Here is a 25,839-nt window from a genome sequence, read left to right on the forward strand (position 1 = left end):
TTTATTTATTTATTTGACAAAGAGGTCACAAGTAGGCAGAGAGGCAGGCGGAGAGAGGGGAAAGCAGGCTCCCCGCCGAGCAGAGAGCCTGATGCAGGGCTCGATCCCAGGACCCTGAGATCATGACCCGAGCCGAAGGCAGAAGCCCAACCCACTGAGCCACCCAGGCGCCCCAACAGCTTGGTTTCTTAAAAACAGTTCTTCATCATGCACATAGGAACTCAAACTCAATTTATACATTCTGAATAACCTTTACTAACCTTTTTGATTATTTGAGCCCATCCTTTCCACTTCCCATTTTTTAAGACTTTTAAGACTCTCTCAAATTCTTTTTATGATTCTTCTTTATATTTTTTCATTTGGTATTTGTAAACTTACCCATATAAAAAAAGATACCTTGCTCTTTCTCTCATTCATTTCTACATAGCAGGAGCTAGCATGGTGGCTTTTAAACACAAAGGTTTAAAACGTAGAGAAGGATGAAACTCTAATAGTGAAGGTTCACTAAATTTATTTCATGTATATACTAGAGAAATGATCTGTCCATTGGTTTAGTGTACTACTACAACTCTTTTATCTCTAATTTTGACCATCAAATTCTGGGTATCTTGTATTGTCAGAAATGAACTGTAAGTGGCTAAAAAGCTGAACAGTTAAAATCATCGATGCCTATATTATGTTTAATATGGGGTACCTGGTTTATATGTATCATTACTATTATTAGAATCAACTAAGTTGAATACTTTGACCAGAGAATAAAATAATACTTTAATGTCTGTTCTTTGAGTTTAATAGTACATTTTAAATGAAAGTTTTATTTGGCTTCAGATGATAATCATTAGGACCACAAAACTAGATGAGACCAAGAGCAATACAAGCTCTTTCTCCAGGGTGGTCTGGTCTTAACTGTATTTTTCAAAGCATCATAGAAGCCTCTTTAGAAAAAGAAAATATCAGCCTATTAGGTTATAGCCAATTCTTTTGGACCTTATTTGTTACTCATCAAATCTAATCCAAATTGTTCACATTGTTGTTAAAGAAAAGAAACTATTAAAAAGATGTTAGGCAAAATAAATACTTTATTGTTTTATTTTTAGAAATCAGCCTTTGTGTGATAATTCAAACATTTATAAACTTTTTAGATATTCTTTCAAAGAATATTGTTAACATCTCAACCACTTTTGATTAAAATTTCACACAAAGAAATATAATAAGAGTTGAAAATTATAAATGCTAAAGGAATAATTCTAATAAATTTGGTTGTTACTTTACACATTTATTTAATACATACAAAACCAAATAGGAAACCACCTTCCTTTTTATTTTTTCCCCCAAAAAACAAACAGTTCTCACTGGTTAAAACTAAATTAAAACCATCTATTCTGAGGAGAACAAATCTAAAATACCTCCATTTTGAAAAACAAAACCAGCTTATTCATTTCAATCCATTCAAGTCAGAAGTCCCGTTATTTTGGCAATACTCTACTACTTAGTCTAAAAGAAGAAGAAACATCTCCTTATAATATAAGAAGTCCGGACAATGCAAAAAGTATAGTGTTTAACATAACGCATGTTTCCAAAAGAAAATACTACATAAGGTATAATAAAATTACATTTGTCTTGGTAAAGTAACAATGCTTACAGTGTAAGAACATTAAGTAGTTGTAGGTAACCTCATACAATTCTATCCTACTGCTATTAGTAACCTCCTCAAGAATTAAGAGCAAATTTTACAACAGAACAATTTTTCTCCTTGGAAGTGACACTAATTAACAGCAGTGGAGGGAAAATCATTGGTTGCTTCAAGCTCTCAAAAAATGAATCAGTTATTGCACAGTAAATACCTCATAGAGGTCAGTGTTTTAAGAAGCTAGTCTGAAGAAATATGTTATTTATAAGTTGTTTAAGTCTGGAAGTTTTCAAGTTTTAAAATTAATTCTACATAGGGAATCAATTGGAAAATATTGACATACAAATAAATATTAGGCTTTTCAAATGGCTACAGTTTTGGTAGTTTAGAAAAGAAATAAAGTCAGCAAAGTGCCTATGTTTCTATGTACGTTTTTAAAAAAGATATGCATAGAAGAAATAAACATTGTACACTGTATACAGTAGCCCAGTCCAGCAGCAAGTATCTTCTGAAGCACAAATAACACCTCTACCAGTGTATATCATTGATAACTCCAACATCTCACAGCCAAAAGGATCCATGCCAACCTTAAAAAGAGAAGTGAGCATTAAACATCTTTCAAATATTTGTGTTAAAAGTTCTTTAAAAAGAGGATGAAACTCTTCTCTAAATACACACACACACACACATATGTGCATTATATGTGTGTATATATATAAATAACATCCTTCTCTATAAATTATGCCATGATTAGATATGGACCTATGGAATACTTTATTTTTTAAAGTTTTTATTTATTTGAGAAGAGGGGAAGTTGAGAGAGTGCAAGTGAGAACACAAGAGCGGGAGGAGGGAGAAGCAAACTCCCTGATGGGCAGGGAGCCAGAAGCAGGGCTTGATCCCAGGATGCCAGGATCATCACCTGAACCAAAGGCAGACACTTAATTGACTTGAGCCACCCAGGTGCCCTGGGATACTTTTCTTTAAAATACAAAAAGATAATAATAATTTGTGATTAATTCTCAATCTTGGTCCATAAGTTATACATCTGAAATACCATTATAACCAATGGTATGAAAATAATGCTTAATTTTGCAAGTTCTGATTTCTTCAATTCCAGTATTTATTTACTATGATGAAATTTCAGGAAAATAACACACTATCAATAATCACCTGGAGGTAAATATTATGAGATTTGACCTACTTACACTTCCAATGGGGCTGTGTGAGTTTTTCACACTGCAGGATCACCTATTATATATATTCTAAAAATTAAAAATGAGCCAGAGAAACAGTTCTGGGGACTAAGAAAGCATTAAACACTAAGTAGCTATTTATATTTAGCAAAGCAAAAAATTTCAGGAAAGTTTACCTATAAATTCCATTTAATGACTATCTTGCTTAGAATTAGACGCTTTACTTGAAGATACTGCTGCCAAAAGTCCACTTACAATTTCCCGTCTGATTTCGCCAACAATAGACTCTTTAATCTAAAATGGAAAAAGAGAAAAATAAGAATTTAACAATATGACTATAATCTACTTTTTCGGTCTTCAGAAAAACAAAAACAACATTTAATTCCTACAATCAACTAAGCCACAGAGAAACACTCATGTAAACCCTCATGAAATATAGAGAGGTAGTGAGGAATCATGTCCGTCTATCCTCAAACCTAGGTCAGTGTGTGATCTGGCATAACTCAGATAATTCTATTATAAAATAACACCACAATTCTTACGTTGAGAACATTAAAAATGTTATTTATAGATTAAAAAACTCCATTTGCTTCATGACACAAAGGAACCCAGAAGAACTAATTAAATGTTAGATTCAATTTTTATGTTTTTTTATTAATGTCTAATTTCATATGGTCATCAACAGTATACTTAGTATTGTCATTGTTAAGAAATCTCATTAGTGTCAAACTAATATATTGGTATATTGCCTTTTTACACCAACTGAAAACAAAGTATCTAAAGAAGTTATATATTGTTCGAAGCTAACATACACATTTTACGTGGAAAGAAAAAAATGATAATTTAGTACAATTTATTTTAAAACATGAAAAACATCCTCTAAACAACCCCAAACTCTAAAGAAATAAATTTTTCTTTAGTTGTATGGTAGAAGTTTGTCACCTGTCTGAAAATTTTGCTTCAGATAAGGATATACAATCTTATTTTATTGTCGGAAAAGGCAAACAGATGTAGGGGCAACAATAATTCCATCAAGATTTTCTTTTCCAGATGCCCAGACACTATGCATGCCTATCCATGCCCTTTTCTCTCTAATAATACAGCATCACCTCCAAATAGCTCTTTGTGAAGGCTTTAAATGTGGATTTCCTGAAATAAACTGATAATGTCTTCCCAAATTACAACTTGAGACACTTTCAACTAGCTTTTAAAAATTCTACATTTCCACAGTTTCCTGTCAGCCTGATCTATTTCCTAAAATGTTCCTAAGTACATCCTGAACACATCTCAATTGAAGTCTTTCCAAAAATGGCTCTCTATTAATCTGTCACGCAAAACCGGTACATAATACATAGATTTATACAGAAGTATTCACAGAAACAAGTGCTCCTTAGCTACCAACCATCTGTATTGGAATAATTTAAATAAATACAAACTTCTCCTTTTATCTTCTACCAATATTTCTAAACTTTAAACATCAGGAAAAGTGTTTGGCTTTCATAGTACTTCACGTTTATTTTTAAATGAATATGTGTTGGATACAAATATTATGAAAACCAGAACCTCTTAGCCACAATGTATTATAATATAAGCACAAATACAATGTGTTGAATCTTTTCAACTTTTGCAAACCTGTATTTACAGAAGACAAGAAGTAGTCTTCCCAGTCCTGTTACTGCATGCAATATGGCAATCTTAGTAACTTTCATCATTCTTTATCATTCAAAAAATAAAACAGAAGCCAAAAAGTATTCTCTACAAACCAAAAATGTATGCCAACACTTTTTGAGGGTACAGACATTACTGGAAGCATAAAAGAAAGTCTGGCCAAGGAGGATGTTGTAATGTAGAAGGGCACAAAATGAATATTGTTTCATAAAATATCAAGAGGAAATATAATGTATTAACTCACTAAAACATAAGAACAGAGAATGAGAGACCTGTATAGGCTACAAGAGGAAAAAGTAAAAACTTCTCAGAGAATGACAGAGCTTAAAATAGTAGGTCATGAAAAATAATGGCAACTTCAGGTCACACTGTGGAGAGAAAACTGCAGCAAGAACACTTCGGAGGAGAGGGGAACAAGGAGTGTCACTAACAGATGGTTCCCACCAGGAAGCAGGAGCCTGGATGAGGAAGGGTGAGGTCAAAGGGGGAGCGTTGTGCTGTGGGCTAGTTCAGGGAGACCACTGGGTCTCACTTATCAATGTACCCTGGCATAAAGTAAGTGCTCGATAAATGTCTGAACGCATTGCATTTATGAGAAAGAGAAAAGCAATACAGAGTGAAGGCAGGAGGAGGGAGAGAGACACAATATCTGACACAGAAGGTAGAAAAATAAAGGATTATAGACAGACTAGCACTGAAAAAAATAAAATGCCTTTAATAATTAAATGAAGGAATAAATGTATGGACAAATAAATTAGCTCCCAAGTCTCACAGGCTACAGGTTTAGGAGTGACAAAACTCTTTTGGGATGGATGGGAAAACTGCCCTTACGAGCACAATTTCCAAACCGTGGTACAGCTGAACACAGACTTGAGTGAGATTAAGAAAAGAATGCTCACGGGCAAGAGAAGCAGATTGTTGCAAGTGTGAAGTGTGGTGTGACAGGCATAGCCTGGGTGATGACTTTGTGGCAGCCATTAGATCAAGTGATCACTGATCGAAACTGTAGTAAGAACACAAACAAGCTACGTATTCACCAAAATACATGTTTAATGCATGTCAGATGGCCTGTAATAAAGATACTAAAAGGCATGAACCAAGCCTAGGAAATTCATCAAACCAAAAAGTACTCTCTAAAGAGAAAAGCAATCTATGTTTATTCTTTGATGTTTAATTCTGTTGATTTGCTTCTATGGCACATGCTCACTTACTAGATTTTTTTTTAAGTTGTTTTCTTTTTTAACTTTTTAAATAATTGTAAACAGTTTCAGGCCACTGATTACATACATCACAGACCACCTGGGCAAATTTTAAGTGTAATTTTTTCCCACTACAACATATACAATCTGTGCAAAGTGTGTTACTTTAATCTGACAAAAGCTTTGTTATTGAATGAGTATATTAAACATTTCTCTGAGAGAGAAAACATGTCTTTGAAAAAGAAGCTCTTTCTCCTTCAGAAGAACTCTACTGTATTAACACATTATAATGAGAGCATACTTTTTCAAAACTTCACATATGGTGAAACGGTGAAAACAAAAACTTGACAGACATCATTGTTTTCATGCATCCAAGAGTGAAGTAAAAAACATCCCTGAATGTGTCTGCCAAACATGCTTAATCTTTACCTGCAAAACATTCAAATGGCTTAAATCCTGCCATCCTGAGGAGAAGCTTTTTTTTTTTTTTTTTTTAAAGATTTTATTTATTTGACAGAGAGAGATCACAAGTAGGCAGAGAGGCAAGCAGAGAAGAGAGAGAGGAGGAAGCAGGCTCCCTGCCGAGCAGAGAGCCCAATGCGGGACTCGATCCCAGGACCCTGAAATCATGACCTGAGCTGAAGGCAGAGGCTTAATCCACTGAGCCACCCAGATGCCCCAGGAGTAGCTTTTGTTAATGGGTGTCAGGGGCACAGAATTTACTGATACGTAGCTTTAACAAGCTACTCAGTACCATGGGTATTTAAACAAAAAGATTATGGATTTGAAATGAATGGCATTAAGACTAATATGAATTTAATACATTTTATAAACAAAGTTTAACAGAACATCCTTATAACTGAGCTAAGATATTACCAACACATTTTTTTAAAATTATAAACGGCATTGGACTAACTTATCTAATAGTGTATATTTTTTAAGTGCTTCAAAATAGTTTACTTTCTTAAGTACATCAAAATTCCTTTTAACACCTTGTTTTATTTATATATTTTGCTTGTTAAGTCCTTATCTGTAAATAGCAAAAGGGTAAATGTTAATCCCAACTTCCTCCAAACTATGCCAAATGTTGAATTAGGGAGTTTCTAATGAACAGGTTTAGTTACAAATTCTGAAAATTTCCTCAGACATTTGCCCTGCATGTCAGTTTAAATGTCTTCAAAATTATAAAATCTTTCTTATTTTATGGGAGGTTCTTTTTTTTTTTTTAAGATTTTATTTATTTATTTGACAGACAGAGATCATAAGTAGGCAGAGGGGCAGGCAGAGAGAGAGAGGGGGAAGCTCTCTGAGCAGAGAGCCTGATGCAGGGCTCAATCCCAGGACCCTGAGATCATGACCTGAGCCGAAAGCAGAGGCTTAACCTACTGAGCCACCCAGGCACCCCTTTATGGGAGGTTCTATGCAAATGATCAAATACTTCTCTAGGACCAAGAAACAACTGTCTTTTCTATATGTTATGTTCTATCAGCCAAAGAACCAAAATGTTTTGGTCTAGGAATGCTTTACTCCTCAGAAATTACTCACAACACACATGAGGCGACCTATTAACAACTTTAAAAATGAGGACTCAAGTGTGCATTAGGTAATATTTATACCAAACAAGCGAAATTAAGTCAAGTTTTCAAGGAAAGCTTTCAAACTAAAGCAAGCTAAAGGGAACAAAAATATCACATTTCTAGAGGAAGAAAATGTACCTTAAAACTTACTTCTTCATATAAAACTTAGTTCTTGATATATAAATATAGTGTGGAGAAAAATAATTTCATAAAATTACTCTTTGAAATGAAACATATAAATAAAAATGGATTCTAATCATTTGCACCTAACTGAGCAAGACGGATATACAGAGCCTGCTACACATTAGCCGGCTACATATAATCCACTTAGAAAAAATGCATTTGTAGAACAAATAAATTTATAGAATTTAAGACCTTTTAAACTTTGAGCTCGTAATTCAAGTCATGAAAAGAAATTATAAACATACAGTCTCTTCTGCTATAATGCTGGTTTTGAAAATGTAAATTTGTCTCAACATGACTGAAATATTAGGAAACAACTTGAGTATAATATAAATTTCATGTCTGCTTATGTGCAGTTTCATCTATAAGAAATATTGGGTGAATGCAGATAACTGCATTCAGCTGAACGTAGGAATATAGTACATGAAATACACATACATTAAATATCTACCAGCTATCTCAGTTCAGTGTGTCATGAGCCACACCTACTCACATCTGATATGAAAACTTTCTGCTGGATTTCATGTTACTCTTCTCTGTTACCTTGCAGTACCTCACAAGCAGCAACTCTTCCAAACCCCAGTTTCACAAGCAAATTTCAGGTATTTTTCAAGGTCAAATACCATATTTATTGCAGTATTTATGTATTTCTTAACCATTTAACATGTATAAAATTGTGCTATTTTTGTTAGGTTTCTATCCTCTTTTAAATATGTCACTTACAAAGTTTTGGTTATGCTTCTAATCCTATTTTCCCCATAAGCTCTGTGGTTATAACTGCACCAATGTGCACAGCACAACAATTTTTAGGAGTGATATATATCATACCATAGTAAAACTGACTGTATTTATTTTTACTGTACTTCTCAAGCTATTATTATGCAGCTATGAATGATGGCACCTCATACATATGAACTAATCTCTGGACTCAGAGGATCAATGGCCCATTTGAGAGAAGATTCTGGTCTGCTGCCACCATTCTTGACCTGTAACCACTACAAATTTGTTCATATGTTACTCACAAATTAATTTTAAAAATATCTTAGGTTCAATTGCTTAGGTTCAATTTATTAGAAATATGCAAATTAAAAATAGGGAGCCACTGACCCTAATTTCTCTGGCCCATTTTGCCCTTTTCTATTTCTAAATGCTTGAATACATTATACTACATGTTTTTCTGTGCAATTTTATTGTTTCCTGAATTAGTCTTATTTACATTTCTACTAGTCTTTTAAGCTTAAGGATTTCATGTATTATATGTATTTTTTATATGTTACAGAGCAACGTACTCAGAAGACTTGTTTGTTTTTTTTAATGTATAGGGTTATCCCCCTTTTTGACCAATGGAAAAATCCTTTCTCATCATGGGTTTTAGTATCACTGGGAAAGAACTATGGATAATTATGGTTCTTCCTCAGTTACTCTTAAGAGAACAGATTGAAAAAAATATATTCAACATGTGTAAATTTATCCTGTATACTCTATTACATTTTGTACCCGGACATAGTGTGATTTGGGAAGAAAAGGAAAAAATTAAAAGCCATCAAAAATTTTGATCTGTGCTCTATTTTCATATGAGATATATATATATCATATATATAGCATATATGATATATATATATTATTCCTTCTTATTGCCTGATCCTAGTGTCCAAAGCAGCTATTTTACTAATTTTCTCAATTAACTTTTGACCTGTGACTACTAGTCTTCCTAATTTTTGCAGTCCTTTTGGAAACCTAGAACTATGGTTAAATGCTTCAGGTTTACACATTGCTATTACCCAGGGTAAACCTCCTTTTCTTTCTGTACTTCTATCTTTGAACAATTCATGTATCTTCCATATATCTCCACCACCCATTAAGCCAAATGGATCAAATTCTTTATACTTATTATTTCACACTGGAGTATAAAATTTGCAGAAATGCCATTAGAAACATATCTTAATAGACATGAGCTAGATCAATGGGAAAGTTCTCTGAAAATTTAATTTAAAAGCTCTCTGAAAATTACTGAATACAGTGAATCAAAGGAATATCTTATAAATAACATCCAAATAAAACCTCCTCCAACACATACTGCCAAATAAATTAAGCATAGATTTTACTCACCTCCCGTATGACTTGCTGCAACTCATCTTGCTCCACATTTTTATGCATTTCCCCAGCAGCTGGCATTAATGGGATTTTTCCATTGCCTTCTTCCACTTCAGATTTAGGTCCTACAGCTTCCAAGGCTTCTTCGGCAGCTCCAACTTCCTCAGAACTTTCCACATCTGGTGGTGTCTGCACAGAGCCTGTTCTAGAAGGAGCAGTGGGTGTTAGGGCCACTGATGCTCGGAATACTTTCTTGCTTGGTACCAGATGGGTCTTGGGTTTGCGCACTGAGTCACCAGAAGGTACTCCACTTCTTCTATTAGCATGAGACGGACCAGAACATACAGAAGATGACTCTGATGTTGCTTGGGAGAAAACGGATTCTGAGCTTTCTCCAGGAGGAATTTCAAATCCCACTTCTCCAAGTCCCATGCCCAATTCAGACTTCAGATAGGATTGTTCCCGCATCAGTTCAGTGACCTGGAAGTCAGAAAAATTGTAATTCTTCTCTCTTTAAATTAAGACTGGTAGTTAGAAGAAGATTAAAATTCTAGTTGTGATTACTGCTAAAAATCACTTAGCTTGTAAAGACATTCTAATTCATGTAGTAACTACTCAATTTTATTTGCAAAAACATAGGAAAATGTAAATTCGTGGTGAGACAAAGCCGTAATATACATAACTAGACTATGGTTGGATGAAATTTTACTTGTTAATGCATGGGTGTCCAAATTACTTGTTAAGGAATAGTAACTAGTGAAAAGCAAAATAGCTAATCATAATGCTTTGGCATCTAGATGAATCAGTTTCTTTAAAACATAACAAAAATTGGACTTTTGTTCAAAAAGTAGTCATCCTACAAATCCAACTACCTAAAGGACCTGGAAACACTATGAAAGCACATTTTCTCTGTAGCATAAATTGAATACTTTTTATAATGCATTACCTCCTTTACACCATAAAGATAAATCACCGTTGCAAATAACTGGCTTTCTAATGGACTAAGATGGCAAAAGAGTTTCAGAAGTGCCATACTCACTTCCAATCAATTTAGTTAGCATCAAATTCTGTATTTAAAAACAAAAACATTTCATCTACACTGGGAAAAATAGTGTGTTTATGAAATGTTATTATCATTCCCTTCCCCAGTGATTTGAAAGGAGAGAGGCTTACTGGTTCCATTACATTCAATGGAGAAGGGCATGACAAGTTATCAGCGCTTCTACTGCCACACATTCCCTGGAAAAATAAGAACAATATATATGTATGTATGTATAAATTATTTCTTCAAAATGCAAGTGTTTCACAAAAAATGAACTAATTATTGCCCTGAAACATTCTTTTATGTCATGAAGGTCACTCTCAACTGTCTTGGGATCCTATAAAATGTGTTAATTCTGACTGAATTAACACATTCATAGATGTTCTGATTCTCTGCTGTCACCAATATGCATTTCTAAAAATAATGGACTGAAACCATTTATGGAAAAAGATATTCACCAATGATAAGTGATAATCTTATTCTATGCTACACATATATATGTGTAATACACATTCTTATTCTACTGATTCTACTCCATACGGGTGCATATATTTGTGTGTACAGTCATCTGCTGTTAACAAAATCAAGTATGTGGTTCAAGTAACAGCAAAGTTCACTATTTCAACATTCCAAAACACTGTATTTCACGACTGCAAAGATTACAGCAATAATAATCAACTGCCAAAATTTAAATTTCACTCAAAGAAACATTATAAGTTTGAAAAGTGATACGAAACAAAGAGAAAGTATTTATTCTCTTGGCTGTATACATGTTTTCTGCTTTTAAAAAAGATCTCATCTGATTCTTAAAAAATTAAAGACTTGCAAAGAATCCAAAATAAAGGAAAAACTTAAAAGGAATAGTTATTTATTCAAAGGCAAGGGGAAAAAAGACCGAGTAAAATACATATTTATGTTCTTGGCAGTTAGTTACAGGCAGGGATTAAAATCTAAATTAGTCACATATTAACCCACTACCATTTTTAAAACCCCTAAAAATTTTGTATTGCTCCTTAATCTTTATTAAAAAATGATTAACATTTTTCAGTATATTTCTAAATATATTAAATATTTAAGAAAAGAATCACAACTTGCACATTCAACTGATCTGTGGGAAAGTTTCCTTAAACATTGTGCTTGCCTCAATGCCATTAAAATAAGTGTTTTAAATAAAATTAAGGCATTGGTCCTAAATTATGTGGAACATGATACATAAGTCCTAAGTGAAACCCACAGACAAGCCCCAAGGCTTACCATAAGGGCTGAGGAGCGGAAGGGAGAAGGCATGCGCACGGCGCGGAACTGCTCCTCAAGGGCCAGCAGGCGCTCCTCCAGCTGCAGTTCCAGGTCCTGAAGTTCCATGCGGACCGAATTTCTCAAACTCTGAAGCTGATCAACTTCATACCTATCAGTGTGATGACAGGCACAAGGTTGAAAAAAGCTGTTTGGAGATTCACATTCACCACTCTCTCACAAGCCATTAGAAAGTATTGAGATGGCCAGTTCTAAAAATTAGCGTGACAGCAATTGCCACAGGTTGACCAGTAGGACAAATGGTCTTTCTTCCTCTACCCTGTATCTCAAATATTCCAAACTAAAAACACATTACAACCACTGTCTTCCTTAACACACTGAAAGCAGTTTAATTAGTAAAACACTATGCTTAATTTTATTTACAGTGATTCACAAAATAAAAGGTACACAGCACTAGACATAAAACCAAGCTTAAAAAAAAAAAGGTGACAATTCTTTTTTGGAATGAAAAATATTCTGAGTTAGATTAAGACAAAATGAACTTTTACCTTTCCTCCTCGGTCATATGATGATAAACCATAGTTTGCTGACGCAGCATTGCCAACTCTAAATCCATCATTTGTGTTCTAAATAAATTCAGGCTCCGCCTCATTACCTGGAGCTCCTGAAAAGTATTCTAAAATACAACATGACAAAATTATACTTCTAAATCATATAAATTACTTTGTACCACAAAGATCTAAATAAGAACTCACTTCATATAGAGGTAGAACAGATGATTTCTGAGTACTATACGGAGCAGCAGCAAGATCAGGTCCTCTCGTCATAGGGTACTATAAAAAAGTGAAAGTAACAAATCAATGTTAAAGTGGTTATTTCCAAATTATCTAAGGTGTTAAAAAGGTGATTTGGGGCCTACGTATTTTTGATTTGATTTGGGGCCTACATCTCTTTGAGGGGAAAAAAAGCAGCAACAACAACACCAAAAAATGCCACTTCATTTTGTAAGCATGAACCCAATCAGTCCCCAGTGCCACCTGATTACTCCTATTTGTTTCAGGGATAAGTCAGCCTATTTGGAACAAAGAACAGGCAAAGAAACGTGTATTATTTAAATCTATTTAAATCTATGTCCTATAGGACTCCCTCTTGCCTTGAGGCAGTAGAAAACAAAAACAATACTCAAAACTGTAGAAGTGATAGCAAATTCTGAGATTACAGGGAATTACTGAGTTGGCTGGAGAGAGTAGTAAGCAGTCATCACACTTATTCGTAGACATTTAAGCATCTACTGTATCTCACTATTTTAGAGAGTGAAGAAAAAAGGCAAAAGGAAGACAAAAGGCATTCCCAGCCTTCAAGTGTTCTCACAGTGTAAGAAGAAAAAAAAAAAAAAAAGTGAGAAAAAACTTACAATGTTGGGGTGGGGGAGAGACGTGCTATGACAGAACAAACAAAAATCTAGATTGGGTGAGTAAATGATCCCAGCACCGGTGACACCTGAGCTGAGCCTTAACAGTAAACAGCACTTGGTCGTGCAAAGAAAGGCAAGGGCGGGTCATTCTAGGTTCAAAAACAAAAACAAAAATAAAAACAGTGGCATTTGTAAAAACAGACACATAGGAATGCGTATGTATTTGGAAGCCTGCATGCAGTCCAACACTGCTGGTGGGCACACACACAGAGAATTAGACTGGAGAGATAAGCAGAGACCAAAACCTCTGTCTCCTGGAGGGGGTGAGGGGTGTTGAGAAGATTAATTAGCTGAGCTGCTGATAGGACATCCAACAGGAGATGACCACATGCAGAGCAGAATAACAAGCTGCTCTAGAAAGGTGCTCCATTAGGGTGTAGGCCGACAGAGCCCTGCGTTTCACATAATTAGAGCTGAAAGGTTGGCTCTCTCACTCACAGATAAAACTAACTAAGATTTATAAGGAGGAAGAATACCCACATTCTGGTTAGACCGGAAATCATTAGGAGACAGTTGTCATGAGGATAAAAATCTATATTTAAAAGAAGGTGTACTTGGGGCACCTGTGTGGCTCAGTGAGTTAAATGTCAGGCTCTTGGTTTCAGCTTAGGTCATGATCTCAGGGGCCTGAGATCAAGCCCCACATTGGGCTCCATGCTCAAGTCTGCTTGAGATTCTTTCCTCCTCCTTCCTTCTCCCTCCCCTTCTGCCACTCCCCCCATGCGCTCTCTTTCTCTCTGAAAAATAAGTAAATAAAATATTTTAAAAAAGGTATACTTTACTACATAACTTAAGAAGCTGCGACTTAAGGTGCCTGGGTGGCTCAATCAGTTAAGTGTCTGCCTTCCGCTCAGGTCGTGATCCTAAGGTCCTGGGATCATGTCCCTCGTCAGGCTCCCTGCTCAATAGGGAGCCTGCTTCTCCCTCTCCCTCTGGCCCTCACCTCCACTCATGCTCTTTCTCTCTTAAGTAAATAAAATCTTAGAGAAAAAAATTGCGACTTTTGGAGAGCCTGGGTGGCTCAGTCGGTTAAGAGTTTGATTTTTGATTTTGGCTCAGATTGTGATCTCAGGATCGTAAGATGCAGCCCTGCATCAGGCTCTGTGCTGTGTGGAGCCTGCCTATTATTATCTCTCTACTTCTCCCTCTGCCCTCTCTTCCCTCCCTAAAATAAAATAAAATAAATAAGAAAATAAATAAATAAAGTATATACTCCTCTCTCTCTTTTTTTTAAAGATTTTATTTATTCATTTGACTGAGAGAAAGAGATCACAAGTAGGCAGAGAGGCAGGCAGAGAGAGAGGGGGAAGCAGGCTCCCTGCTGAGCAGAGAGCCCATGCAGGGTTCAATCCCAGGACCCTGAGATCATGACCTGAGCCGAAGGCAGAGGCTTTATTTAACCCACTGAGCCATCCAGGCGCCCCTCCTCTCCCTCTCTTAAAAAAAAGTTGCAACTTTCATTTTTACTTTCCTAGTGGCTTCCTATTTTTGTCATCCTAAGAGACCTATTACATATATTCTAAGCCTCCTGACTCCTAGCCGAACACTGGGATCATTACATTACATTGTCATTTCCATTTCTTCAACTGTCTAAACACAAGTAGCTTGGAGAGAGATTTAGAAAGGAAATGTGAAATGCAAACCTAAAGACAATTTAGTTATTTTCAAAGCTTTTTGGGGGAATTATTTCCAGTTTACTTAACATACCTAAGAGCAATAATTTTAAAAATGACAAGACACACAGACTATTTTTATTCAAATTCACACTTTACCTGATTTTCTCTTTTCTGGGGTAGTTCCAGTCTCTGAAACCAGTGGAGGCAGACTCATTCTGTGCCAGGAAACCCAGCACCAGGAGTCAGGAGATGGAGGGAAAAGTTTAGTCAGAGAGCTATGAGCAGAACCAGGAGAACGCACTGCGACACAGAAGCCGAGGGGAGGGAAGCTTAGAAAGGAAAGAAGCGGTAAACACAGTCAAATGGCAGAGAAAAGAAGAGAAAGTATTTGAGAGTGAAGATTTTTTAATAATAGGGACAACCTGACTAAGAAAAAGACCACGGAGAAGAGGCTAAAGAAGGGAGGCCACCCAATGAGCAAAATCTCTTCCCTAGAAGGGAGGGAGATTATGAACAGAGAAATCAACCTTGTTCGGGACTAATTACAGCTTCTCCCTTGATACAGGAGGGCAGAGTATAGGAGGAGGGCAGGTACACATAAGTTTGGGCATGTAAGAAAATGAAGCTGAAGTGGATCATGCCTCATGGGACCTAGCTTCTCAGTGAATTAAGAGGTGCTCAAATCAATGAAAGAAAAAAAAAAAGATATTTTTTCTCATACCTGTGAAAGATTCTGCAGTGAGTTTCTAATATCATGCAATACTCTTCGCAACTGCATCTCGATGGCAGAAGGAGGGTTCACAGAGCACGCTCGGTAAGGGTAGGCGGCATGTCTATGCGAGTTAGGACACCCAAAAGGGGCACTGAAGGCACTACAGGTCGTGCCTGTTATGTTGGGAACACTGTGAGTGCTCAGAGTTCTCATGTGCTCACACAGGGGCCTGTCCTGCCACTCAGAGTGGACAGAGTGAAGAGAACAGGTGGACTGAGATACAGGTGCTGGAGCATACAGTGAACAGGTAGGAGTCCTTCGATGATGGCATTCCTCTGACCGGTTCACCTCGCTCTGAGGGGCTTCTTCTTTCTTCACAGATGACGGAGAGATGAAAATAGTGGATTTAACTGAAGACGGACCATCATGTTCAATCACCTCTTTCCCTAATTCCTGTTCCTCTTCAGGTGTGTACTTATAGGTGAAGGAAGGTGGACTGCATCTGGTTTCCTTTCCTGGGGACAACCGGACATTGACAGAGGATACAACTCTTACTGGGCTCAATAAGGTGGTTGGTAAAGACTGAGACCTTCTTAGAGGATAGCCAGCTTTTGCAAATAAGTACCTCTGTTTTAAGAGATCTTTTGATTTTATCAAGCTACGTCCTACTCTTTGGTGAGACAGACTGCAAACCTTCATTTGAGCTCTTTGCAAAGCTGTATTAACTCTGTCCACAGAAGATGGAGGCCCAGTTGTGTTTTCTGAGCTCTTCCCACTACATCTAGCTTCAATAGAAGCCAGTGATTTCAGAATATGGTGTGTGGTATAGTGGGCAAATTCGTATTCACTGCTTTTATCCACATCACTTTCGGCACTTGCTTCCCTCAGCAGGTCCACTGGCTGTGCTGGAGATAAATCCTCTCTCATTTCACTCATTTCAGTAATGTGACCTCCTGTGCTACACACGGATTGTGTGTTTCCTGCATTCTCCACAGTCTCGCTTTGGGGGAAATCCTGGCTATCTGACCTTTTCTTATCAACAGCTATTGCTGCCTTCTCTCTTCCCTTCTGAAGAGGGATGAGCGACTCCTCCTCTGATTCATTAAAATAAGGCTGGTCTTGTGCTGTTGGTGTGACAAGGTCTTCACCAAATGATGTGACTGTTGTCTCACTGTCACAACTATCAGCGCTACTCCCCATGGCTTGCAAAGACTCGGGAACCTGTGAAAGGAAAATAGGTAGGAAGATGGATAATTCAAATAGGAAGTATCATTAACAAAAACACCAAACTGGTGTGATGCTTCTGTATTTTCACGATCTCCCACCTCAGTTAGGGTCCTGGTACTACTAAAAACTGTTTTTCACTGACTGTAATTGGCAACCCCTCCACTTTCCCACAAAGATTATTCCAGAATTTTACTATTTTCCTTAGCTCACCTCTTCAGCACCCATTTCCTTTTCTTCCAACATATGACACTGAATCACTGAGAAGATGGACAAATGTTTCTTAATTTTCTTCCCCAACACCTACAAAAGTTCCCATACCTCTCCCCACCATTCCTTCCTTTCTGTTCTGAAAGAAAACTATCCTTTTTTTCAAAGTTAATCCTCCAGGCTGTGCATCCAATCACATCCTCTCCAGGACTAGTATCACTTCACAATTTCATCCCAGATTTTTCGGCATCAGACTGTCCTATTAGAGCTCTCTCCCTTGGCCAGACAACTTCCCTGAGTCATTCTCATATGAGAAAGACACAAAGACTTATTTATCATCCTTATTTGAAAAAGGAGTCAACATTCGTATCTCCTCTTATCATTGATTTAATCTCCATTCATGCTTCTCCTCATTTACTCCCTCACAACAACTCACTCAACCACTCACTTTCCAAAAAGCCAAATTCTTATCTTGCTCATGTCCACAGATTTCCTTTAAAAAAAAGTCTCTCCAACTTCCAGTTCTTCTGCTCACTGGATTATTTTTCTGAGTCTCTTTTTCCTGTCCATGTATCCCAGTACTAGGTTCCTAGAGTCTCTTTTGGGTCATCTTTTTCTCCTACTCCACCTTCTTTAAAATTTGGTTATAGATATTTTAAACACTTTCAAGATACTTCTGTACCTTTGCATACAAGGGTTCCATATACTATACACAAATTATAAACTCTTTAAGGATAAAGATGTGCCTGTTGTGTGGGTTATCTAACACACTCTAGCATCAAAGTCATATAATATTCAGCAAGCTATGTAACATAGTTACTGTTAGTTATTAAATAAAACAATTATGGTAAAATATGGAAACAACTATGGGAAAATAGAAGAAAAATACCAAACAGAATAATGATCAAAATAACCTCTGTTTACTGAAAGCCCAAAAATAAAGGAGAGGCTCTTTGTTTCTAAATGTTCAGTCAGAGAGAGAGGTATAATTAGTGAAAACTAAAACTTGTAGTCAAATGCTTGGATAACATCCACATCCTGGCATTTTTTATTCTGTCATTTGAAAAATAAAGATTAGACAGATGAGGTCTTGAAATATATAGTTACTGAAAAATCACACAAATATGAAGTTAATCACAGTGCCTACTACAATAGAAATTTTTACCTGAAGATGATTAAGGGAGAGGCAGTCTGTCGAATCTTCAGCAAAACCACTACTATCAGAGTGCTGACTTGCAGTACGTAATAGATGATCTACCGAAAGAAATGTAGTTAGGCAAAACTGCTAAATATGACTGCACTGACAAGAAAATATTACAGATATATGATTCCTAACAGGTACATATATTGGTTCCTTCTTAAAAAAAAATGCATCCTTATACAATATGTGGCTTCAAAGCAGAGGAGGTTAACTCGAATTCATCCCAAAACAGAATCAGATCTATCAAAAATTCTCAGCATTTAGTTGCTAATTAAGTTCTAGTGTTAATGTATTTTTGATAAATCCAATTAATGTCTTATCTTTGGAGGACAACTGGCTGAAATGAAGAACCATGTTAAAAAAATAGTAATCCCAAAGTAAACCATTTCCATTAGTAGATATGTAAAGATATTTAGCAGATGAAATTAGAAGTTTAAATGTAGTGTGTAAAAAGTTCGATTATTCTAATAAGAAAATGAGACTATAACTAAGGTGCCAATAAATTAAATAATTTGCATGCCAGAGTACTTAAATGTTTCTGATACTTCAAATTTTAATTTTAAAATTTTTTAAAATTTTAAAATTTTAAATTTTAAAAAAAATTTTAAAGTCATGATAATCAATGATTTCCTAACAATTGCATGAAATTCAAATACATTCAACTAGTACATAATACTGTTAATTTTATTTAAAAAAAAAAACCATCTGGTTTTTGGCCTGAAAACTCTAATTTCTGGTTAGGATAACCTAAAAACGCTTTCTAAAGTAAAAAGGACAACCAGGCACAGCAAGAATGATCACATGCCCATCCACACTGTAAGTAGAGGAGGACTTTACAGCTATTACATGTCCTAGGAAAGAAGCTTCATGAGAAGGTCAAGTTTTGTAAACCTTCAAAAGCACCAAGCTAAATAAAGTGTGTTTACCAAATCCACATTCAAGATTTGAATAATAGAACCTGATAATATGTTTGAATAAAATCCAAAATCAATTAAAATTCACTGGACTTTGAAAAATATCCCACTGTAGCCTCAGGTCCGATGTAGAGCATCACAGAATAGCATAATTTTTTTCATTATAATTTAGAATAATTCTGTAGTATTGTTTTTAAGTTAACAAAACTGCATAATGAGATATAAGAAACTAATCCATACCTTTGATAAGTCTAGGTAAACTGGAACAATTGTGAAATGGAACTGGAATAAGCTGTTACCATGGGTACTAATTATGCATTATATCAACTGAGAGAATGATTAACATCTTACATCAGAGCAGTTATCACCATAATTACGTTTGCATGTCTTTTTTTTTTAGACTATGAGTCTTCTGAAGACAGAAACCTCATTTACTCTATTTTGTATCCTAGTACCTAGAACAATTGAACAATAAAAATGTTTGCTGAATAAATCAATGATAACTTTCTCCTTAAAGCAACAATAAAATTAAACAGTGGCTTAAAGGATCTAGAAGTGAAACTGGCTATCTGGTTGGGCAAAGGGCAACTGCTGGAGGGCCTGGGGAAGCTGGAGTGACCAACACCACTCAAGGTTCTCTCTGCTGAGATCTGCTTTATCTGTAGCAGTGTACATTCTGTGTTGAGCTTGCCTCTGTGGTTAGCCTTGAGTTCACACACACTAGGTCAGATTGTAGACTACTTGGGCTTCAGAGCAGGTGTTGGGCAGTGGAAAGAACAAGAAGGCCTGGGTTCAAGTTCCTACTTTATCACAATAGGCAGTAACTTCTCTCCTCCACAAAACAGAATAATTCTTCTATCTCTCACAGGGTTACTTTAGGAACTAAACGGGGTATAAGTGAAACTATTCTGTAAATTATAAATCACAATCTATGTTCTTTAGTCACACATTTCACAAAGAAACACAGATCTCCACAGAAAAAGGTGGAATTAAAAACGGTCAGACCGGGGTGCCTGGGTGGCTCAGTGGGTTAAAGCCTCTGCCTTAGGCTCAGGTCATGATCCCAGGGTCCTGTAATCAAGCCCCGCATCGGGCTCTCTGCTCGGCGGGGAGCCTGCTTCCCTTCCTCTCTCTCTGCCTGCCTCTCTGCCTACTTGTGATCTCTGTCTGTCTAATAAATAAATAAAATCTTAAAAAAAAAAAAAAAAAGGTCAGACCTCTGTGATAGCTGAAAAGATTAAATATTATTTCTAATTAAAAACCAGGAAGTTAGAGCAAAACATTAAAGGGAGAACAAAACCAAACCTAGAATTTGTATTTGTCTAATATCATAAAGACACAGACAGAACACTTATATACTCTATATAAGATTAAAGAAAATTTGTACATCCTGAATAAAGAAAATGTTTGATTGCTCTCAGTATAGCTTACTGAATGTCAGTTGTGACAAAAGTTGAGTCACTAAACCTCTCTAGGCTTCAGAATTTTTTTTTAAGTGATATAACAGGGGTAGGGGGGTGGGATGCAGAACAGAGGGAGAGGTAGAATCTTAAGCAGGCTCCATACCCAGTTTAGAGTTCAATACGGGGCTCAATCTCACCACCCTGAGATCATGACCTGAGCTGAAATCAAGAGTCAGATGCTTAACTGACGGAGCCACCCAGGCACCCATAGGCTTCAGTACTAAATCCCAGGACTGGGTATGAGATTAAGATTACTGTAACTTCAAAAGTCCTAGGACTAAAGTGCAAATTTTTTTTATGCATGTAATATATTCATTTTTATTAAACTTGTGAAATGCATATTTTACCAGTGATTCTAATTCTGTAATTATAACCCAAGATACTTTCATTATCACATTATCAAAATTTGATAGGCTATATTCAAAAATGATGAAAACACTATAGTGCTTCCTCTCCCTCTCATGCACGTACAAAACCACTGTACTCTTAGTTTATAAAAATGTCAACATTTTTACTTGTGCCACCAGAAATAAGAGATCTCTTCTTATTGGTAAGAAGGAGAAACTCAGATGTGAATGAATACAAACCATGTTCTGTCTTTTCTACCACAAGGACCTTGATCTTGAAAGATCCTGAAATACTTACATATACTGTTTTTAATCCCCTTTTTTGATGCAGGGCAAGCTATTTTTTCCAATGTATTCCATGTCAACCTAACTAAAGGAAAAATTTCTTGATGGCTCTGAACCATGCCTTATAGCTCAGAAACACATGCATATATTTATGAACTTAAAAGGGTGAGGAAAATTAAACAGGAGAAGTTCTTTTTGTGTCTGACCAGAACTATAGTGACCTATCTTGTTTCTTAGTACCACAATGCAATACAACAAAAACTATATGCAAATTGTCTCTTAAGAAGTCATTTTAGAGATCAGAAGAGAATAAACATGCAATTTCCTATTCTAGGAACATACATATGTATCCTTGTTTAAAAAAAACCAGGATGGTTCAGCATGTGTAAGCTTTAAAAATAAACAGTCCTACCTTCAGTGGTCACTTTAACTTCCTTACTTCTCTCTCCTTTTCTCTAAATCTCAAACACTTTGTGACTTTAAACATCAGACATGTTTTTCTTGTTGCAAATTAAAAGTGAAAGAAATGGATTCAAAGGTTTTGGTCAATAATTAATAATTCGAGAGAAGGACAGTATCTAGAGCCACTCACCTTTGATCCATAGTTTGAATTTAACTTAACTAGCTTTAACCAGTACTGAGAAATTGGTATTTTTTGCTAGAGGCATATTCATGTATATACTTAGGGGACATGTTTAAATAATGAAAAGCAGAGATGGATAATACAAGTGTGTATTCTGGGGTACCTGGATGGCTCAGTCAGTTAAGCGTCCAACTACTGATTTCGGCTCAGATCATGATCTCAGGGTTGACATCAGGCCTGCCTCGGATTCCGCACCAGGCATGGAGCGTGCTGAAGATTCGATCTCTCTCTCCCTCTGCCCCTCCCCACCTCACTTGCACAGGCATGCCCCCAAAAATAAATAAATAAAATCCTTAAAATAAAAAATACAAGTATGTATTTCAATCATAACCATGTAAAAAGTAGGCCTCTATCTGTTGCTCTATCATTTCCCATCCAGCCCATATACAGAGCTAAAAAATAATTAAGAGTACAAAGAATGGCATTTCAGGATAGGCAAACTAAAATTATATTATACGAACACAAAAGTCTTCAAGAGGGTACAAAAAAATTCTATAACCAAAGTATAATTGAGAATGCATACCTGTGTTCTTAACCTTCATTTTACACTTACAGGTACTTAAACACTGATAGATAAACCCCTTTTCCAAATCAATTAATGACACTGGTCATGTGTTTGGGAACTAGTGGATATTAGTCTACTTACCTCTTTTTGACTTTGTGAGGCCTAGCTGGTAAGCAGCTGGAACGTGAGGAGCTTCTCCCTCTGTACTTTGAACCTAAAGAATGGTTTTAAATAGTTAAAACTTTAAAAATCTATGGCAAAGAAAAATATTTCTTGATAATTATTTATTAAACAAATCAACATAAATAAATGTAGGAACCAAAGCTTTATATTTAAAAAATGCAAAGCATCTTTTATCTCAAAATTATGAGAATGCCCCACATCTTTATTTTCTGACCTATTTTCCAGTTAACAATAGGACTGCAATTTGTAGCTAGCAATGAGAAGTGAATGCATGTATAAAAACTACTTCATTAAAAGAAAAAAAAGCTGCTATTAAATGAAAAATAGATCCCTAAGAAAAAGTTCTATAAATGTTAAAATTCCAAGTGTAAGGCCAATCCCAGGATAAATGTCAGGACTTTGCAGGAGATCACGACTGATACACAATTGAGGCAATTACAAGTCTTCCATCTTTAAAAAATTGTGTATCATGCTCCCATTACAAAATTTTATAAAACCCCACAAATTTTGAGTGTCTCAAAAACCATACTTGTATAAAGACTGCTTTGTCCTAACATAAGAGGTCTTTAAAGATGTAACTTGGGAGTTGTAAATAGAAAACATGTTTCATCACAGAACTAAAATGTTGAAAGATCTTAACCATAAATCCTCCCTGAAACCTATATTCAGAGAAGTTATCAAACACAAAAAAGTTGTTTTTTTATGATATTCCCCCCACACACCTGCACAACTACATACTTTAGGAATTTTCAGATTCTTTATTCACCACACCCATCCCATTCCCCAAATACTCTAATATAACTAACTCTATATTGAGATTAAACATTTGGGGAGGGAGAGACACTAATACCTAACACTGCTCAGTAATGATTAGTACTTAAAATAACAAACAGCATCCTAGAAAAGTAGGCAAACTAGCCAAACAGGGTTTTTAACCTTGAACAAATGAGAAAGCAATTAGCAAACAGGTTTTAGGTAGAACCCTGGTAGTTTTGAGCTATGAATCCATCCATGAATAAGAAATATCCCACAGGAATGACAGTGGAATGACAAACATGAAAAAAGTCTCAAAGGTTAAAGATATTATTACCTAATTTAAAAACTGCTCTGATTTGTGGTATCTTTGTTCTATACAGTTTCGCGAATCCAAGATTTACGAATCTTTGGAGAACTAAAACACACTGGTCATTTAAAATCACCACCTATAAATTATTATATAAAATAGTTTCTACCCTCTTTGTTATTACTGAAAAATTATATATATATTTTTCAAAGCAGCAGACATAAATTCAACAGGAAAACCATTGTTATGCGTGCAAGGAAACAAAATGCATTTTCTTTTTATATTCAACAAAAGGTCTATTATTAGTCTTTATTTAGGCCTACCCTACTTCAAAGAGTTTTCTGTTAAAGTAAGAATCAAACAGACTAAAGAAGTATAACAGAAATCAAATGCCTCTTTAATTATACTCTAGGAATCTCAGTTCAGGCAGGGCATTATGACACAAACTATACTCTCTAATTTTTAAATGTAGAATTATCATATATTCTACTCCTTAGATTTATAAAATTAGTCACAAAATAACACGACTTTAATGAATATATATATATATCTTCAATAAACTATCTTTCAAGATGCTACTCTATGGCAAAACAAAACAAAAATAAACTACAAAAACTACAAACTCTGCAGTTAGTTCAAAGAAAAGAACCCTTAAAGAAAAGCTGAGAGGATCATATTTTACTAATAAAATTACTAATGTCAGGATTCTTCTTCCCACTTACTCAATAAAATCATTAATCACTTGTTGAAGACCGAAAATGAAACAACATGCTAGTGGTAACAGTTAAATTTCATAGCTTAATATGTGTTATTACTGGTCACAGTTGTGCGAAGGAAAGCAGTCAAATTGGAGACAGAGTACAGCACAGAAAATTATGAAGCAAATAAAACCTGAATTTATTTATGCGGCAGGATACTCAACAGTTTCAGATCCTCAATTCTCATCACTTGCTACAGACTGCCTTTCATTAAATTAACTCTAGCTAAATATTGATAACTGAATTGAGTAATGGAAAACAGGTATGCAACTACACAATTTTCTTTGGTCTCTGGATAAGTTTGAAACTTTCCATAATAAAAATTACCAAAAAAAAGGAAACAAAAAAAAAACCACCCCAAAACAAACAAACAAAAAACCCCACCACCCTAAACCAAATGAAAAACCGCTTGGTCTCAGTGTTTTGAAATTTAAAACTGTATGAAAATAGCTTTAAAGTAACCCTGTATTTGCATTATTTCATTTTTAAAAATGTTTTAACAAAACATTTATTAAAACTGTATCTTTGCGAATCAATGTCCTGCTACCACAGCAGGCACCTACTTTGGTCGTTTTTTTTGTTTGTTTGTTTGTTTGTTTGTTTGTTTTAACATGTCACATTTATCCTAATACACATTTTCCAGGGACAACGCTATTGTGCGGTGTTCTATAAAGCAGCAATACATGGAATGTTCTAACTCAAATAACCCTTCCTCTAAAGTTTTAAAGAGATATGTATAGCAGTTCTTTTAAAAAAAGAAAATCAAAACTGGAATTTTAGAAATTCTAATTTTTAAGGACATCTCAAAAAATTCAAATGAAAGCATTATTTTTCTAAAGAAGTAGTATGGGGCTGTGCACCAAATGACTTAAGTTCTTGTCCAGTGTCTTACACTGTCAGCCAGCCTGACCTTTACCAAGTGGTATGGTGTAGTCAAATGTAGCAAGTTTATACAAAGACCTGAATTCAAGTCTTATTCATGGCACTTGCTGGCCAAGTGGCTTCCCTAGTTGTTTATTTTGCATTTGTTGCAAATTTTTATTTAAAAAAAGACCTTTCAGGTTTTACTTATAAGGTCTAGTTTCTACTATCAGGTAAATGCTTATATAACAAAAGTTAATTTAAGTCTTTTAGATAAATGTCAAATAAAATTTGGTGGTTAATTGGACTTCAAAAAAACAGACATGGGTGCATGTATTGTGTGAGAGTTCATATCTTATTGCATTCTGTTCTATCTAAGACACAATGCTTATCTTCAAAAAGTCAAATTTGAAAGGCTAAAGGAACAACTTAACTGTCAAGTATCTGACTGATTTCAGATTATTTTAACTCAGGCCAATAAATAAAACAAAAAAGAATTCTAAAACTCAATGACTAAAAAATAAGGAGATATAGTAG

At 35.5% G+C, this 25,839-nt stretch overlaps 1 protein-coding gene across 3 annotated transcripts in view; it reads right to left on the reverse strand.

The window, feature by feature from the left end:
- Positions 1-1,062: 1,062 nt before the first annotated feature.
- Positions 1,063-25,839, reverse strand: part of ITPRID2 (ITPR interacting domain containing 2) — an 88,055-nt gene continuing 63,278 nt past the window's right edge. Inside the window, exons 12-21 of one of the 3 annotated variants that reach the window (XM_080798169.1) lie at positions 22,579-22,651; positions 18,245-18,333; positions 15,655-16,866; positions 12,599-12,676; positions 12,392-12,519; positions 11,844-11,994; positions 10,721-10,786; positions 9,563-10,027; positions 3,003-3,120; positions 1,063-2,217 (exon numbers count right to left, since the gene is read on the reverse strand). In XM_080798169.1, the coding sequence (XP_080654295.1) occupies positions 3,016-3,120; positions 9,563-10,027; positions 10,721-10,786; positions 11,844-11,994; positions 12,392-12,519; positions 12,599-12,676; positions 15,655-16,866; positions 18,245-18,333; positions 22,579-22,651 (2,367 nt within the window). In that variant the 3' untranslated portion in view covers positions 1,063-2,217; positions 3,003-3,015. The remainder of the gene's footprint in view (positions 2,218-3,002; positions 3,121-9,562; positions 10,028-10,720; positions 10,787-11,843; positions 11,995-12,391; positions 12,520-12,598; positions 12,677-15,654; positions 16,867-18,244; positions 18,334-22,578; positions 22,652-25,839) is intronic. The other 2 variants (XM_080798170.1, XM_080798171.1) reach the window with 2 other exon arrangements.

Source organism: Martes martes (assembly GCF_963455335.1).
Source record: "Martes martes genome assembly, chromosome: 3".
Classification (NCBI taxonomy): Eukaryota; Metazoa; Chordata; class Mammalia; order Carnivora; family Mustelidae; genus Martes; species Martes martes.